Source organism: Idiotropiscis lumnitzeri, chromosome 8 (assembly GCF_059441095.1).
Source record: "Idiotropiscis lumnitzeri isolate Australia: NSW breed Sydney's pygmy pipehorse chromosome 8, RoL_Ilum_1.0, whole genome shotgun sequence".
In the NCBI taxonomy this organism is placed as follows: Eukaryota; Metazoa; Chordata; class Actinopteri; order Syngnathiformes; family Syngnathidae; genus Idiotropiscis; species Idiotropiscis lumnitzeri.
In genome coordinates, this window is record NC_142398.1 from 11,194,221 (window position 1) to 11,213,090 (window position 18,870).

General features: G+C 39.2%; 1 protein-coding gene across 2 annotated transcripts in view; it reads left to right on the top strand.

The window, feature by feature from the left end:
• The window catches only part of sdk1b (sidekick cell adhesion molecule 1b), a 285,070-nt gene that overhangs the window by 87,258 nt on the left and 178,942 nt on the right, over positions 1-18,870 (top strand). For both annotated transcript variants that reach the window (XM_088302023.1, XM_088302024.1), the window contains exons 2-4: positions 8,820-8,976; positions 13,146-13,252; positions 13,333-13,480. In XM_088302023.1, coding sequence (XP_088158149.1) covers positions 8,820-8,976; positions 13,146-13,252; positions 13,333-13,480 — 412 coding nt within the window. The remainder of the gene's footprint in view (positions 1-8,819; positions 8,977-13,145; positions 13,253-13,332; positions 13,481-18,870) is intronic.

The window sequence follows — 18,870 nt, forward strand, 5'->3', positions numbered from 1 at the left end:
ATATCTGTTACAAGCTTCGCAAAAATTTCTCGACGAAAATGTGATTAATCGTGATGAATCAAGGAATTTTTTTGTGATTAATTAGTAATATATATATATATATATATATATATATATATATGGATTAATTATTTCATTTCAGAGGTAGAATTGAAAGATGTGTTTCGCTCAGAATGTGGCCGATATTTAGAAGAGATGTCCGGTATCCTGAGGAGATGACAATTTTGACAATTTTTTGGGGCATCAAAATATGACTTAGGCAAGTGTTTTACAAGGATGATGCTATAATGATCAGTTGAAAAATGGAGGGTCCAATGATAAATTCATTAACTTTTTTATCATGAGCTGTGTCATACTAGTATATCGGACTGGTACCAGACCACTGCTCCAAGGTGAAAACCCATTTTTGTTAAATAATGCATCCGCAGTTCACCGATTCTTCATTTTATTCTTCACTTTTACGGTCCAATTACACAATTTTTGTCCGCATCTTCTGCATTAAAAGAAACGTCAGGACCCCCGGCCCCAGACTGTCCGTTCACGTCTGATGTGGGCTTGTCAGGGGATCAGAGCCGACAGTATCATGTAGCATTTGTGTCCTCTAGCAGATGTGCCCTGCAGGGTGGTCCACCTCTTAGAAATGTCACTGATCACAGTCTCTTCCATCTGATTGCCTCTCTCGCTCTCTTTCTCTCTCTCGCTCTCGTTGTCTCTCTCTCTCTCGCACAAACGCACGCATGTTAATTAGCAAATGCCATAGAAAGCAATAATTTGACATTTTCGAGTGACTCATTAATTTAGGTTAATAACAGAGCATTGTTTAACATAAATAATAACATGCTTGTATTGGTAACGCCTCAAGCACAGATGATATAGTTTGTCCGTTTTTTTCCCCTATTCTTATTCTGCATTTAAATACAGTGGTTCCTTTAGCTACAACTAAACTGACTTGGGAGGTTTTTTTTTAAATACAAGTCATTTTGCCGATTTTTTTTGCTTTGATTTGCGACAGCAAACTCGAGATACAAGAGCCCGTATGATTGTCTATTCAAAAAAGAGGCATCAAGTGTTATTCTGGCTGAAATACAGAGGCTTTGGAAAATTTTAGGTCTCTAAACGATTAATAGATTAACAAATTTAATATTTGATAAATGTGATGATTCGTTGTTGCTTAATCATTGCACCTCTTAAGTATATTATAGATTGTTGAATGAAGCGACCAAGACAGAAAGACACCCGGGAACTAAAAAAAAATAATAATTTGTGAAAAAAAGCATTACATCAATATATATGTCTTTGAAAATCCACAGTATTTAGAAAATAAAACATTAGCAAGGTTTATTTATTTAATTTTGTTCAAGTTCGGCGGGCCAGATTAAAACATTTCACGGGCCGCATGTGGCCCCCGGGCCGTAGTTTGCCCACACCTGCTTTAAACAGACTCGTCCAAATTTGAACTATTCTACCCAACGACAGCGTGCTTGTGCGCATGCACCTGCTTGCGTTTTTTTGTGTGGCGCCGTTGGTAACTTGTGGTCTGTTCTGACATCTGTCCAACTGAGAGTCGGGATCAGTCAGTCACCTGTCGGTTGGGATCTGATAGCTATCGGTCAAAGCTTATGGAGAGCGTGATAGGAGGATCTCACGGGGAAAAGATGTCATCTCCGCTGTAGTCTTTTAAAACAGCCACTGCTACTGTGTGGCTATTTAATGATAATAATAGCAATAAATTGTCTACCTGCAGCCTCCAGTTTGGGAATTGTTGGAAAGGATAAGAGGATGTGTCTTATAGCCGTGAGCCAAGGAAACATTTTGTTCCCGCGTGTGCATGCTTATCTGCTGTTTTTGCCATCCAGTAATAGAGCTTCTCATCCTTGAGCCCGTGGGCATCGCAAGTTCAGCCGCGTGCTTTTCCAGTCAGCAGGGCACCACGGGTGTTCCAGTCATGGGGCCACTTTTACTTAATCATGATCTCAGGCAGGAGGTCTTCCCTGATCAAGGGTCTGATATTACATTCTTAATTGGTGTGGGTGAGAGACCTGCGTCGTAAGTGAATTTACATATTACGGGGCACTGATTACGCTTGTTGATTGATACTTCTGTATGTTTAGCACTTTGCTTATGATGGAGTGTATCTGATTATAACACAGGCATGATTGAACCTGTTGTTGTGGAAGGGAAATGTGATCTGTTGCTTGACCTTGTTTGGGTTCCAAAGCATTCTTTTAGGAAATATTATCTGGCTGATGGGGGTAAATATGTGCCCATTTGAATGTGGCAGGTCCTTAAAACGTCTCATGTTATGTTCCGATAAAAGAGTTTGAACATTGTTGGTTGGTTGGATGGGCTGCTAAATGCGACCTTGGTTGAAAAGTTTTACACAATTCAGTCCACTCGCAAGATTCTCCAACTTCCTTGTTCCCAATTTGCCGAGCCTGCTCCTTTTTTAGCTTTGTCCCAGGAGGAAGGAAGCCGGCCGTGTTTTAATATAGCTCTTGGTTCCACGGACACCATATGATATTGTTTTTTCCCAACATACGCTCGTATGTTTTTTCTTTTTTTTTTTTTTTAACTTTATTTGGCTGTGTGTCCGCTTGCAACGTGCGCTGTTGCCGAATTGGGTGACGGGTAAACGCTTCAAATGCGCCACCCGTGCCCGATCACACAAACCGCATTGACTATATATTGAAATACAACACCACAAACGCTACACGACGCACGCATTCAGTCTGACTTTAGGATTAAAAGGCATTGAACAATTAATCCAAAAACAAGGCCTGAATTGGCATTAAAATGTTAAAATCAGTCTTTCAAAAGTCTTAAATAATGTTAACACATTAAGTGTGATTTTAATATTGTACAGTCTCAAATCAAAATACATTGATATTTAAAAAAAAATAATAATACAGAAAATAATACATTATAAAATAATACATTAAAATGTTAAAATCAATCTTTCAAAAGTCTTAAATAATGTTAACACATTAAGTGCGATTTTAATATTGTACAGTCTAAAATCTCAAAATAAATTGGCATTCTTCAACAAAAAAATAATACAGCGAATGCTTCTCGCGATAACATCAAAACAAACCAACAAAACAGTCATGTATTATACTTTTAACTCATTCACTAACAGCCGAGTGAAAATAAATACATAAACGTCTTAAGCCGTCAATGGCACTAAATGAGTTAAAATTCATCTGAGAAATTGAAGATAAACTCTAGTTTGGCTCACTTAGCAACTCAGCTCAGATAAATTATGCTTGGACCCCCCCAAGGTGCTTGACCACATAATTTACTTTTATCAGAATAGAATTTAAAAAAAAAATAAATAAATAATAATAATACAAAAATATTTTTGCCTGGTAGCTGACTAAATGTGTTCATAATCACATCAATCAACATTGAATACTATACATTATTACACCTATTAATTGTGTTGGGTTTATAGTTTTTTATTTATGCCTAGTTCAAAAAAATGCAGCATGGTAAAATCTTAGCTGTAATGTTCTTCTAACTCCGACCTAATCCGTCATCATCAGCCCCTTCACCTTGCGTTGTCTCATTAATTGCCTTTCCCCCCTATTTCTTTCCGCATTCTATTAACATGCAAAATTCTGAACTCATCCCATCCCCAATCACTGCGTGGCCCTAATTGCGTGTTGTAAATGCCGGTTAAAACAAGTGCGGGCAGATTTATTAGATCAAAACGAACTAGAACTCATTTGCACCAAATAATCAAAAAGTCTTCTGCAGTGGAGGGAAAACGCTTAGCCACACAAATTGCAACTGCTTATTAAAAGTAAAATGACATGTCATAAAATGGACTGATTTAGGTATTTTCTCCCCTTCATCCCCGACGCAGCAAAAACGCGTGGGTGTGTGTGTGTGTGTGTGTGTGTGTGTGTGTGTGTGTGTGGGGCGAGACGGCGAATCAGTATTCATCATAGATGACAATCAATTCTGTCAGCTCAGACTCACGACACGGGTGTTGCTCTATGAAGATGAAGTGATTTTTCTCGGGTGACTGCCCCCAATGGTGACCTCTCCCACACAAATTCATTAACACCGCATGGTTTCCACCGCGGATAAAACTGGTTGCAAAATTGGTGGGATTTGAAAACGCATTTCATGCGTCAAAGTCGAGGCGTGAGCCGTTAGCCTTTGCCTGTTGATCTCTCTCATTGAAGACGGTTGGGGCGGGGTTCGATTACTGTTCAGAGGACTAAGATTTCATTATGTTCGTAATCACCGATGCGTACCGACAAATTGTGACAGACTTAAAATGTGTTTATTGTGCAGGGTGGAGGAGCAGCACACGCGGTTTGCTGTGTGCCAAGACATTAGCAAATCATTTATGTGACATGTGTCAGTCATATCCGAATTTTTATTTCCCCCAAGTTAATATGGGTGAAAGTTATTTACAGTTATTCACAGGCTTGTTTGGTCGACACATTGGTTCTTCTATGCGTTGATGCTCTCAGTCACGTTGACGTTTTGCATTCCCGTCAATGCGTACAGAATATTCCACAGCCCTTTCGCTCACCTGTGCAATGTAAAATTGATTAATTCTCCTGGCCCTATTAGACAGAATTTTTTTTAGCCGTGCCAGTTGTATTCAATATTAATTTTAGAACATTGAAGGGGGAGTTTTCAGTCAAGTTGAAGTTAGCTTTGGCTGTTACGTTGAAAGCATGACATATTTGTATGTGTTACATTAACACTGTGGGCTCAATTTTACTTTAAGTCTCGCACAAAGTGCGTTGTAAATCTACACAGGGGCAGGCTAGACTGGGTTCTGGTATTTTTGCAGCTCTTTGCAGTGTGCCGCATTCTGAACAAAAAAAAAAAAAAATCAGTTTTAAAACATTGTGGCTGTGAATGATTTGTTTTTCTGCCCATCAAAGCGGCTCCTCTCGCTTCCTCTTAATTTCCGCCTGCAAGATGCACGTTGATAGTCCTTAACACGGTTTTGCTTGAGCCCGGCAGCACGTTGAGACACATAATGTATGTTTATAAGCAACTGCAAGCAGACCTCCGTCTGTGAATGTTATATAGTTGGCTAGGGAGATCACCCGTCTATGAAGTGGGCGCTTGCCCCCCAATTTAACGTTTCAATGGTGCACTTCCCGATCATTTATTGGACAAATGTAATTAAAAAAAAAAATATATATATATATATATTATTTGTATATCCTTAGTCTCTTAACATGCAGAGTTAAGCCACAGAACCAAAGCCAACTCTACATTCTTATCTTCACTGTCTCCAACCTGACTCAACAGGCTCGGCCTGCCTTTAAAGGCATGCACGCATTCATCGTCATGGATACTACAGTGTCAAATCTGAGGATGGCAACCCTAAATGGACAAATAAGAACTGCGCCGCATAATAGAACACCAGAATATTTTAGAGACTGCTGGGCTGTCCACTGTCCTCCTCATTTTCTCGTTTACCCATCCAAAAATCTCCCAAAGAGACTGCTCGAGAGCTAAGAAATACCAATACAAACTTTTTTTCCGGACACACTCGGGCCTCTCGACTGTCCCGCCTCATCTGGAGTCCAGCCTCTATGTTAGTCAAAATTCTTCCCCAAAGAGGGACTGACCTGTGCGTTGCAGCACATTTTGGTGCGAGCGTGCCCGAGCCTTTCAATAGTCGGACGAGGCGCTTAAGGCATAATGGCGGAGAGAGGTTTGTTGACAGCGGGCGACAAAGACAGCAAAACATCCCGTTAGCTGACCTTGCTCCTCTCAGATGCTTGCTAGTGTTCGCCGTCTCCATCTGTCATTCCTAATGGACTTGGCTTTAAAGCACTAGGTAGGATTAAAGGGCCACGAGGAGCGGAGCGAGCGCTGAAGAAAGTGCCGATAAGTGAAATGGCCTGGGCACTTCAAAAACATCCACATGGTTCTATTTTTACGTTGTGCAACCGTGCCTGCCTTTCTTAGTTGAGTTGTGGGGTATGATAAACCGTTAAGGTTGCATCTCTGCCTCACGCACGCTCGCACACATACAAAGATGAGTCATGTGGCTGTCCAACAGAATGACAAGAGGCAGTGCTGTTAGCCATCCTGTGAGGAATTTTTCAAATAAATTCTTATGGCCGTGTTAACACTTACTCACCATTGCCTTGTCCTTCTCAACACACACACACGCCCACACACACACACACAGGCAGGCTCACATATATATCAAGGGTAGATGGAACATTTCCCCCGTGTGCACAGCGAAGGCAGCTATCAATCCAAAGTAGAGGGGGGCAACTAAAGATGGAGAGAAGGGAGGAAAATGTGGCCCTGGGATCTCCGCTGGGAACGAGGAATGTGGAAGTGAATACGGCCGACACTGAATGAGAAGGCTGCTTAGAATGAGGAAGGAGACTTGAGGGTGAAACAGTTTTGACCTCAAAAGTACCTGATGTTTCAAACAACTTCCTGGTTGAATGCAGCTCATCTTCAACTCGTGGTGGTTATCCAAAAATAACCCAAGGTTATGATAATTATCTGGACAATAATGGGGGAAAAAAACATGTTTTAATGTTTTTAAGTTTTTTCTGCTTCATTGTTGTTTGGTGCTGGAGAAATGGAAAAGTCTACAGGACAAAATCGAGACTAATTTGCTGTCAACAAACACAATTTTATATCCACAATATGATTTTGTGTATTTTCATTTTAGGCAATCCAGACTGAGTGAATCGTTTTCTATTTAGGCTTGCTACTGTGGCAATACTTGTATTTCATGGAATCGCAAGTGACAGGCTCCCCAGTTTGTCACACTTTCGATGAAGTCTGTGATTTTGCACCTGCATGTGCTGATGACTAATATGCACCTGCGGCCTTGTTTCTTTTGCTAGCAAGTTCAACTTTGTTGGGGTCTATGCGATATGACACTCAGTCTAATGTCTGCCCATTGTCGTGGCAGTTTTACGGCCAGGTTTATGTTGTGTTTTTAATTCCATCAAAGAAATTGTCGTATTTCACAATTTCCACACCAGACTTGGAACTGTCAAAACATTCCATTCATTGTCCAAGGTTGTCTGCTCTTGGTTTGGTAAAACAAAATGACATGATTCGCTTTTTAGTCGACAATTAATAATTAAATAATGGAGACGTGAGCGAAATGTTTCATATGTGTTCTGCAAAGCGGGTGGCATCGCTTTTGACACAAGTGCAGATGCAATGTTATTATTTTGATGATGCCGGCTGAACGTACCTTGGAAGAGCGCGTGAATGACTTCAATTATTACTTTGGCTAATAATCGGAAGCCCATCTAAGACTCTATATGCACCTTTTATGACAACATATAATTTCACGGTTTGGCTGTTCCCTTTAACAGCCGCCGTCGCTATTTTTTATTTTTTTTCGCCCATGACCTGCACCATTTGTTTCTTTGCAAATTAGCACAGTGGCCTTTATGTGCTGTTTTGTACTGTTCATCATCCTAAATGAGATTTGAGGAATTTTCAGTTTTGCTATTAAGAGCAAAATTATCAAATGCATAACGTTAGCATAGTTCCGATTTTTCTTTTTGGAAACCATGCTTTCATATTTGCCTTGGCATTTGCTAAATGCCATAGGTGAAATTAATAAATAATTTGCAGATTATGTTCAGAATGTTCCTTTTTTAGTTTCCGTTTCTGCTATAATTTGGGGAAATGCAAGGTGATCGTAGGCTTAGTAGTTTTTGTAAGCATGTCATTTCATTCCCTTGCCGGTGGCTCCCCAAGACTTTGACATTGGAGCTGAGTTGCAAAATTACCACTTGGTCAGAAGTTTTTCTGTCACAGGCTGCCCGTCACACTGCTGCGACACGTAGTTGGGAATATACGCCACCCATCACAAAGATCTTGAAACAGGATCTGTTCTTGACAAACCACACAGTTGAAGGCTTGTTCCTCCCACCACAAATGAAAACACAGAACTCTTAGAGCAGATAATTGCGCAAAGCCAAGGAAAGAGCGCGCAGGGCTGCACTGGAACGTAGCATCAATAAAAGCTCGATTCAGCGGATGCTTCGGAGATTGATAAGGCTTTAAGGGTACAGACTTCAGATTGCTGAGCATCATAATCTTGCACTTAAGGCTTTTCAAGTTGATATGCTTACAAAACTGCAAAGCTGTCAAATGTGGATGGCTTCACATCTGTCCGAATGAGACCTGAAACGAAACCCAAAAAATAGTTTTAAACTATCTGACTTAATACCACTGCTGACAAAATAGAGCAAAAAGGCTTTGCTCACATTCTCCAAGAAACACCTTGATGATCCCTCTTGGCGATTTTAATTATTGCGGAAATATTTTGACATGGACAAGACTCAAGATAATCGTTTTCGACAAGGCTCAATACAACTGTTGCAAAAGTTATGCAGCATTTAGTAAAACGGACATCATACAGACAATCAAATATCGTGGTGGTGATGTGATGGTCTGGGCCAGGTTTGCTTATTCAGGACCTGGATGATTTGTGATTTTTGGAACACAAATTCTGCTGTGTACCCCCCCCCCCCAAAAAAAAATCCTGCTGATATTGGTTTGTGCCCTCGAGCTCAATTGCTCTTGGGTCATGCGGCTGAACAACAACCCACAATATAACAAGTCGACTTCTGAATGGCTCAGGCATATGAGATTATTGAAATGCTTTGGTATGACCTTAAAAAGGTAGTTTATGCCTGCAAAATGGTCGAGGTTGGAAACTTTTTTACCTTATAATTAAGTAGAAAGGGCGAAAATATTTTTTTAAAAAATCAACAAAACGAATGCTTTGCAAGAATATGGACTCTTTTTATTTAAAAGCGTATGTTTCTCTTTGGCTCTCTCAGAGGTGGCTCCATACCTGCGAGGGGTCGGCCTGGGGCAACAAGTGGTGCTGGAGGGAAACAGACTGGTGCTGACCTGCTTGGCTGGAGGCAGTTGGCCGCTGCAGTACCGCTGGTCACTCAACAGCAGCAACATCACCGACTGGACGCCGCAATACAGGTCAGCTGGCGCCAACTGGCTGCCTTGGTCGCTAACATTGTCCAGAACATTTCCGTCAATTTTCCTCAAAATCTCGAGTAACCTAAAAATTGCTTTTACATGTGAACTGAATTTCTTTTTTAGATATAAACAATGCATAAGCAGATTTTTTTGTCACGATTGGTAGAACTGCGGCGTTGTAATAAATTATTTTTCGATCATCATTTAAAATGGTGGCAAAGCTGGCAGAGCCGAGCCACTTGTGTGAGGAAGACGTTGAGGCAGCAGGAGGTGTTCTGTAACACGTTGGACCGTTCTCAACATTCTGGCAGCGGTAGTTTGATGAGGTCGCCACTACGGCAGATTGACGTGGGGCTGTGTGTGTCGTCTTTGCGCTGTTGTCCAAATTTATAACAAGTCCGATGTGAGGACAAACATCAGAGAGGACCAAAAGCCACAGGAGTTTATGAGTACATTTTACCTTTGGTCGTTCAAAGAGTGCTAAAAACAGCCACTTCTTTAAAGACACCTTTGGATTTTCCTTTACAAAACCTGAAAGTGAGTTCTCAAAGAGTGAGTGGTTCTCTCTTTTTCATTGCCGTGGATGCCCTGCATTCAACTGGAATTGCACCCAAATACCGCTTAATTTTTTGGAGTTACTAAAAAAAAAAAAAAAAAAAAAAAAAAAAACATTGGCTTTTTTTCTGCCATTACAGCGAAGTTACTTCCACCAAAGGGGTTATGATTTGGCCATTTGTCTGTAAATAATTCTACAGTTTATTTATCACTTAGTGTGGACATTCCAGTAGAGTTATTTGTTTGTTTTTACAATAGAGTACTGAGATTTGGTTTAGAATTTTGAGGTCTGCACAATAAATGTTCTCAAAATTATATGACAATAGATATTTAAAAAAAAAAAAAATTCCTTTGCTAAAAGAATTTACAACACATTCAAAATAAAAATTAAACGGATATTTATATTTCTGTGTGATTGCCCCACTGAAAATGCTTCCAGACAATAAAATACAGTTTGCTGCTTCTTTGCTCAATGTTAATTGGAAAAAAAACCATAAAAAAACAACTTTTGATTGTGTAAAAAATAAAAATGTAAAATTATATTTTGCCAGTTTGTCTTTTCTTTTTTCTTTTATGGTTTAGGTCCCTGGAATAAACCTGCAACAAAAATTGCTCCTCAATATTTGAAAATTGCTCCTCAAATGAAGTTATTGATGATCAAAACTGCTCCTCAAAAGAAAAAAAAAAATTCAAGCCAAGGTTATTTTATCTAACAAAAAATAACTAAAATTAAAATTTAAATCACATTTCGGTAAAGAAATAAAATAAAAAAGGAAATAACTTTAAAAAATGAAAACCTACTAAAAACTACATTTTACATTTAAGAAACAAACTATAAATGTACTGGAAAATGTCCTTTTTAATTTTTGGCAATTAGTAGAATACACTAGCCTTTCGGCTTGATTTTATTTTATTTATTTCAATATTAATGCTTATCTGAAAGAAGAGAATGTCGAACAGTTATCAGGGAGTTGTAGTTCTCTTAATGTGTGCGGCATAAAAGCGACATCATCGAGCTGCAGCTAAAAAACAAGAGCCACGAGGTGACGTTGCTCCTAGAACACGAGTTTGCGTGCAATTTGGCTCCAATGGCTCACTTGCTCTTGTCACTTAACTTAGCATGAAATGCAAAGCTTGGTAAAAAATGCTTTATATTATAAGTGTATATATTTATATTATGAGTATATATATTATATATAAAAATACTACACGGCACAGACAGGTTAAATAGTTTTCAACATTAATTCAAGCCACAAATCCACTTTCGAAGTTGGCAACAATTAAGGCATGCTAGCGTTATTATAATTAGGGTATGCCATCGAAATGTTGTAACATCTTTTTGTTGAATTGTTACTACACTATACTTGTTTTTTTTGTTTTTTTATATTGCACAGAAGTAAAACACGGATACTAAAACTAAACTAAAACAGCTAAAACACAACGGAAATAAATGAAAACTAACAAAGCCCTTAAAACTAATTAAAACTAACTAAATTGAAAAAGTAAAACTGCAAACGAAATAAAAACTATTATTAAAATTGCCAAACTGTAATGTACGTTGTTGGTATGCTGATAGAATGAAAGCCGCAAAATGCATGCTTCCAGTTCCAAATTTGCACCCATTTTTTCACGCACAATCCTTTAGCAGCCCTTATTAGTCCGACATTTTCTTGCCATGTTACATAAATGTTTGCTTCCTGCTTTCTTGTCTTTAAAGGCTGAGAAAAAAAGCAACCTGGTTTGCCTGCTTCACTTGAGACTAATTGGCAAAATTAGCATGAACACTTTATTTTCTGTTTTCACAATCTCTAATTCACTCTGTTCTGAAATTGCAAATGTTGGATTTGCGGACACTTTGAGCCCACCCAGTAACAAGGGCAGCCAGGTCGATTCCAAGCGGCCGCCGCCAGTAAAAGCTGATTCAACTTGTCCTAAATCATCCAGAGAATTGAGCTCTGTGAGCGAGGCAGCGGCTGCGTCACCCAAATTATTGTATTGATTGACAACTGTCAACACTGAACTTTGAGTTCAGTGAGATATATAGCAGCGAAAGTTGCCGGGTGCTTAAGAACTACAGTGACAGGCCCGCCGCACCCGGTTAATAGAAATGTAATGGACCCCAGTGTGACAGCGACGGACGGAGAGCTGCTGTGTTATGTTATGTTATGTTATGTTATGTGCTTTTCCTGATTAAACTGAATTATACGAGCCTTTTGAGGATGATGCCCGCAAACAAACAATGCATATACAGCATTCCACACTACGTGTGTGTGTGTGTGTTGTGCGCCCAACTTGGCATCACACACCGACAGCCTGGGAGTTAACTACTTGGCTGGCCTATTATTCATAATGAGCCCCTAAGCGATGTCCAGTTTTGTGTGTGTAAGTGCGTGGGTGTACGCGCACACGTGTGTGTGTGGTTTTTTTTTTTGGTTTTTTTTGTGCATGTGTGTGTGAGCATTTGCATTGGAGAGTTTGTCCAGTGTGGCAGCAACCTAGATCCTCCGCCAAGATTGCCATTAGGGAATACCTGTCCATTTAAAACCCATTAATACATGAATAACCTCTTAGGAATAAACGGAAAAAAAAACAAAAAAAAACATGCTTGCCATGAAATAAACATGCAGGTGCGAAGCCAGTGTAAGGTTGCCCAAAATTGGAAAACATTTTGACAATGGAACCTAAGAGCCCAACTAAATAAACTATGATGACTGCTTTGTTGAGTGGAAACGTGGATTGTTTTTTTATTTTATTTTATTGTACATTTAGCATTGATTTGATTTTCTTTTTGAACTACCACAAAAAATATGAAGAGGAAATCAATTGAATAAATCACCCAAAAAAATAATACAAATGAGTCTCAAGGAGATTTAGAAGCCCGCACTACACAAAAATCAACTGCTCTATAAAGAAAAGACATTTCGAGGAACAAAAAATGGAAAAAAAAAAAAGTAGAAAAAGTGTCACAGTTGGAGGCATCCTGCTTCCAAAATGACCAGGCTGCAAAGGATGCCAAGTGGGCAACATTAATCACATGATGTGACGCTATGAAGAGTTACTTTTAATTCGGTTTTAGTTCATTTAATAAAATAAAGAGACATCTTCGTGGAAGTGGTCTTCCTCTGTCTTGGTCGCTTGATGCGGAATCGTCCATAGTAACAGCCTCACTTCGCGTTTTGCCATCTCACCCCTCCCTCCTTTGTTTAAAGGGGGGGCAGTAAAACAGGCCAAAATTCACAAGGCAAAGGGGAAGAAGCAGTTGCACGAATTATGTGTGTGTGGTTTAACCCAATGTGAGAAATACTGCAAGTCTTAAGTCAAGATCTAAACATTTCTATGGGGGTAAACATAATTTGAAATGTGCTAGTCTCGTTATTTATTTATTTTCTAATTTATTATTTTGTTGTTTGTGTGTGTGTATTGTTTTGTTTGACTGCTTCGAAAACGTCTGCAAACTAAACTCTCATGGTGACCCATCAAGAGGAGTTTTGGGCGGGATCATGGATTTTATTGGCTATGGGACAATTAGCCGAATTGTTGTTTTTACTTTTAGTCTCAGTCAACCAATCAGATTCTCATATCAATAAGTGTTTTGTCTCTTGTGCCATCTGCAGGTTGTTTGTGCCGTCGCTGCAGAGGACAGACGCCGGCCTGTATCAATGCACCGTGAGGAACAGGATGGGCGCCATCATACACGAGAGAACAGCGGTGCAAGTGGCCTGTGAGTAGTAGAAACGCAAACCGACTTGACGCGAGAGCATCTGCGGTTTAGTATGTAACAGAAACTCCCGTTTCGTCCAGTTATGGGGAGGTTCTCGGGCGATGAGCGGAGAACGACGGCAAGTCAAGGCCAGGCGGCCGTTCTCAGCCCGCCTCCGTTGGCATCCTTCCCTCAACCCTTGGTCACTTGGTACAAAGACGGACACAAGATTATTCCCAACGACAGAATGTAAGTACCTCTCAGTATAACTGAATACAGAAATGACTATTTTTAGCATTTAAGCAGATTTTTAAAATGTGACATCCTGTACGCGTCGAGTAAAATAAATGGCCATGTGTTGTTTCTGCTCTTCCCTGACCGTACGTGGTGTACTCGATATAACCGACAAGCCGCACACGCATAACTATGTCCATCGTAGTACCAAAACTGACCTGTGAGAGGCAACATTCTGCCACTGCGTATCTAGACTGCAAGAATATACGACGCCAGGGGAAAGCTTAATCTTATAAGAGTAAACACATGCTAGGTCAACTCTTCGCTGCCAATCAGGCTGTTGGAAATTTGATCACAAAATGGGAAAATGTTCAATTCTGGCCCAGATGTTCGCATGGTTGTAAAGTGTGCCCCCCGATATCCAGGTTCATTGTTAGCTCACCTGCTATAGTCCAGATTTTTGGGGGGAATCTCAGTTTGCGTCATTATTCCATTTTTAATAGTCTGGGTGATACCAAAGCGTTTGAAAACCGAAGCAAAAATTTCTCTAGAAAATCTATAGCATCAATAATTCTTTCTTGAATTCTACTGTGTTTCTCGTTTTCTTTATCAAGGAGCATGGACCTTTTTTTTTGGCCGCAATCATGTCACACTTTAAATAAGCAGTGCTTCTGATGATTTGAGACACGCCCATTGACTGATGACTTTGGTACAGACTGTTTTGAACTGTACAAAAAAAACAAAAAAGAAACGAGCACCTGTATGAAAACTGGGACAAAATAATTGTCAAAATTGTAAGAATCCTTTTTTTCCCCCATATATATATATATATATATATATATATATATATATATATATATATATATATATATATATATATATATATATATGTATATATATATATATATACATATATATATATATATATATATATATATATATATACATATATATATATATATATATACATATATATATATATATGTATATATATATATATATATATGTATATATATATATATATATATATATATGTATATATATATATATATATATATATGTATATATATATATATATATATATATATATATATATATATACATATATATATATATATATATGTATATATATATATATATATGTATATATATATATATATATATATATGTATATATATGTATATATATATATATATATATGTATATATATATATATATATATATATATATATGTGTATATATATATATATATATATATATATATATAATTATTATTTGTTTATTATTCTATTTTTTTTTATTATGCTATTTTTTTATTTTTTTTTGTTAATTAGTTTTAATCGTATGGTTTCTCTATATCGTGGATTTTCACTGAAACCAGGTGGAAAATATCCCCTGCTATGAATGGGGGTTCACTGTATGTCAAGAGACAAGTTTACCATAAATGTCACGCCTACCATAACCTTTTTCGTTCGGCATCACATTTCCCCCCGACAATGAAGCCCGACAGATTCAGTTCTCGGCCGATTTTGATAAAAATGTGCAATTGGATCGTCCTCGTCGGTGAAAGATTTGAAGATGTGTCGCGTGCCGGCATAACTAACCATTAAGAGCACTAACTGCTCCCGGGCGTGCTATGGAATGAGATTGTCTGTGGCCTCTCTGTGCACGTAAATGGTCAGTCTGCTGCTTTTTCACTCCTTTAATGGCACTTCCCCGAAGCTCTACGGGCTCATTAACAAATAAACTCATTTCATCATGTATCATTTCAACCAGAGTTTACAAGGGAAGGAATTTTACATAGTGTTATAAAATAACAATTATGATTTCAATTATAATGTTATCTTCTATTCATTTCACTCAGGCATTTGATGACTTTGCGTTTCCTCTTTCACAAAGAGAACTTACTGCGACAATGAAACTGCACAACACTTGTTTGCCTGCGTCTCAACAATAACATTTGCTAAAATGTTCACTTAGAATGTGTCGTGCCAATTCCACACACTCTAATTTTAACAAGAAACAATGATTTTCCTTACAGTATTCTGGTGGGAACTGAGCTTTGTTACAGTAAGTCAGGGGAGATATGTAAATTCAAGATAATGATCACTGAGATTACACTGCTGTAGAGAATGGGATTGCACAGGAAAAAAATGGCAGCAGTATTTTTTTGTAGAGACTACTGTGCTGTTACACAATAACATGTGCTCCCTTCGCCTTTACACTTAAGTAGAATTATCAACCGTCTGCATACACTCAAGAAACAATGGGTTTTATCAATATGAAGACAAAAGGCTCACCTTGTACTCGACCGCTTATTCTCCCCTGAATCAACTTTAACATCTTAACAGTGCACACAGCAAGATGATGCTTGCGTGAGGTTTGAGCTTCATCGTTGACCCCTGACTGACGTCACCGAATTTCCACTGAGAGTATTTAAGCCGTTATCGTGGCGAAATGTTGGACCAACTCCACATTTTCACCCATTTTCACATCCAGGATTGGACAGATGTCCACACATGCCGTTCTCTCGCTGAAGTAAACGTTTCATTTTATGCAAAATGAAATATTTATTTTTCACGAAATAGCTTGGCCAGTGACACTGTCGACGGAGAGCTGCCGTTAATGCCTTACATGTTGCCGGTGAAGCACTTTGTATTTAATAGAGAGAGGGAACTGCATCACGTTCCCCCCCTTCGCCCACATGTCCTTGACAATCTCCTGACCTACTCAGTTGAATAACAGTGCGGAACCTTGTTAAATGCACCGCCAAGAAAAATAGAGGCAATTAATAATCATCACAGTGTAACTCCTTGTCAACCAAATATTTGGGATATCAACCTGTGCGCTTAGGAAGCCGTAACAATTGCAAATCAATTCCACCTGCTGTTCCGCAAATGACGGACAAAAGATAGCAAGGAGAGCCAATTAGAAAGACCACGCCGATTGATTCCTCGATAGTTTTTTTTTTCTTTCCGCCGTTGGCCGCGCCAATAGTGGAGGTGTAAGGCAATATCTGCAGTACACAGGTGCTGTTCAGGAAATGCGGCTTTTCCGTATGTGGGCGCTCAAAAGTTTTACTTTTCTTCCCCGTTATCGTCACCTGTAGCGGAAGCATGAGGCATTATCGGCGGCCCTCGGGAGTTGCCTGTAGGTGGTTAAGTTAGATTAGAGCAGTGTCAAAGTGTTGATAAGTCAGCAGGCAAGGCAAGGCAGTTTTTGTTATATTGCACATTTCGTACACGAGGCAACTCAATGTGCTTCGCACAAGCAGAGACGCGACACCAACATGCTATTACAAACACAGCAGTTACAATTCAAAAGCAAAGCAGAGAAAACAAAAATAGCTTAGAAAAATTTATAAAATATACTTTGACATTTAAACATTTTAAAATAAAAAAAAATGTGAAAAGTAAAGAAATGTAAAAGTACTTTATTAAAATATCTAAAAGAAGAAAAAAATATTTAAAATTGCTAGGAGGACCTTAATCAAAAGTTTGAGAAAAGCATTTTTAAAAGCATTTCCACTCATCTTATTCCATTTGTGTGCAGCATAACGGCTAAAAGCAGCTTCACCACGTTTACTTTGAACTCCGGGGCATCCACTGACAAACCCGAGTCTGCCAACCTCAGAGCCCTCCTGGGTTTATATTCAATCAACATTTCTTGATTGTATTCAGAACCCAAACCATTCAGCGATTTATCGACCAGTACCAGAATTTTAAAATCTATTCTGTAGCTAATTGGAAGCCAGTGTAAAGCCTTTAAGACTGGAGTTATATGTTCTGAGCTCTTTGTTTTGGTCAGAACCCGAGCTGCAACGTTCTGAATGAGCTGCAACTATTTGATCCCCTTTTGGGGGAGTCCAGTCAAAAGACCGTCACAATAATCAAGTCTACTGGAGATAAAAACATGGATATGTTTCTCTTGGTCTGCTTGGAGCAAGCAACTTTTCAGTCTGGATATGTTTTTCAGCTGGTAAAATGCTGTTTTAGTGATTGATTTGAGACAAAAGCTTAAGTTAGGTCTGAGTCTATTAGCCCCCCCAAGATTTTGGACTTTTGTTTCTAAAGACAGTAACTCCAGGTGTTTTCTAACAACAATCCTCTTTCCTTAATTGCTGAAAACAATTACCTCAGTTTTTTTTTTTGTGTTTAGCTGAAGGAAATTTTGGTTCACCCAGATGTTATTGCTCTTGTCAGCGACACACTCCGCTGATTGAACTCCTGTCATTTGACAAATATAACTGTGCGTCATTTGCAAAACTGTGATAACCAACATTGGCGTTTTGAATCATTTGACCCAAAGGTAATGTAGACCGACTGGTGACGGAAAACTGCAACTGAAAACGCAGAGAGTCCGAAAACAGAATTCTTTAAGATGGCACTCACTGTCCTTTGACTTTGAGGGTTATGGTCCAGGTCATCTCATCGGGATCATCGCCCTATCTTCTCGGCACTGCATACAAGAATGTGGAGGCTTTGCACATTACTGAGCCACATCGTGTGTCAGCCTGAAGTCCACCACTCCATTTTTTTTTTTTAGAACAACTATTCTGGTGGGGTGCTACGAGTCGATTGCGCTCCGGACGTCACGTGACTGATCCCCACATGCATTTGATTACGTAGTCATGCTGGCAGTAAAGTCGCGGTGACAGTCAAAGGATATACACAATGGAGAGCGGTGATAAAATTAGCGTTTGTCAGTCAAAATTCCTGCCAAGTGAATTCCCCTCTCAATTTGATGACAAGGACATTAGATACATGTGCAAGCTGGGAAGGTTGGATTTTACACATCCCAATAAAGCAGCAGGACTGCGTTTTACAACTATCGCAAAGGCAGATAGACAGAATGTTCCAGCGGTACAATACCCAGAGTTCCACTTGCACTACACTGGTGAGTCCTTGCAATCATACAAACGCTGAGAAAGTTACAAATTTAGACACTGGTGTGTGTACTTATAAGACTTGCAGGGCTTAATCTTTGAAACAAGTAATAAAATAATAATGACCAGCTAATCAACCACTTAGCCTCAGAGCGGGAGGCACAGCAGGCAGGCGGCGATTTAGTTCGGCAAAACTCCGGCCAAATCATTTTCTGTAGCAATTTTCATCATTAGTGTAATGTGTAAGTCAGATCATCTCACAGTTGATTTTGGGTGAGTGGATCCGTACACCCTGGACTGGTCGCCTGCGAACTGGCGTTCAAACAACTTTTCACACCCGCAGTCACCTCTATGGACAATTTAGTGTTAATGAACCACATTCATGTTTTGGGAATGTACAAGGTAAATCCACACGAGCAATTAGAGAACATGCAAGCGGCAAAAAGGACGACCAGAGCTGATATTTGCACCAACAACCTGAGAACTGCGAGGCGGACTGGCTAACAACTAATCCACTCTG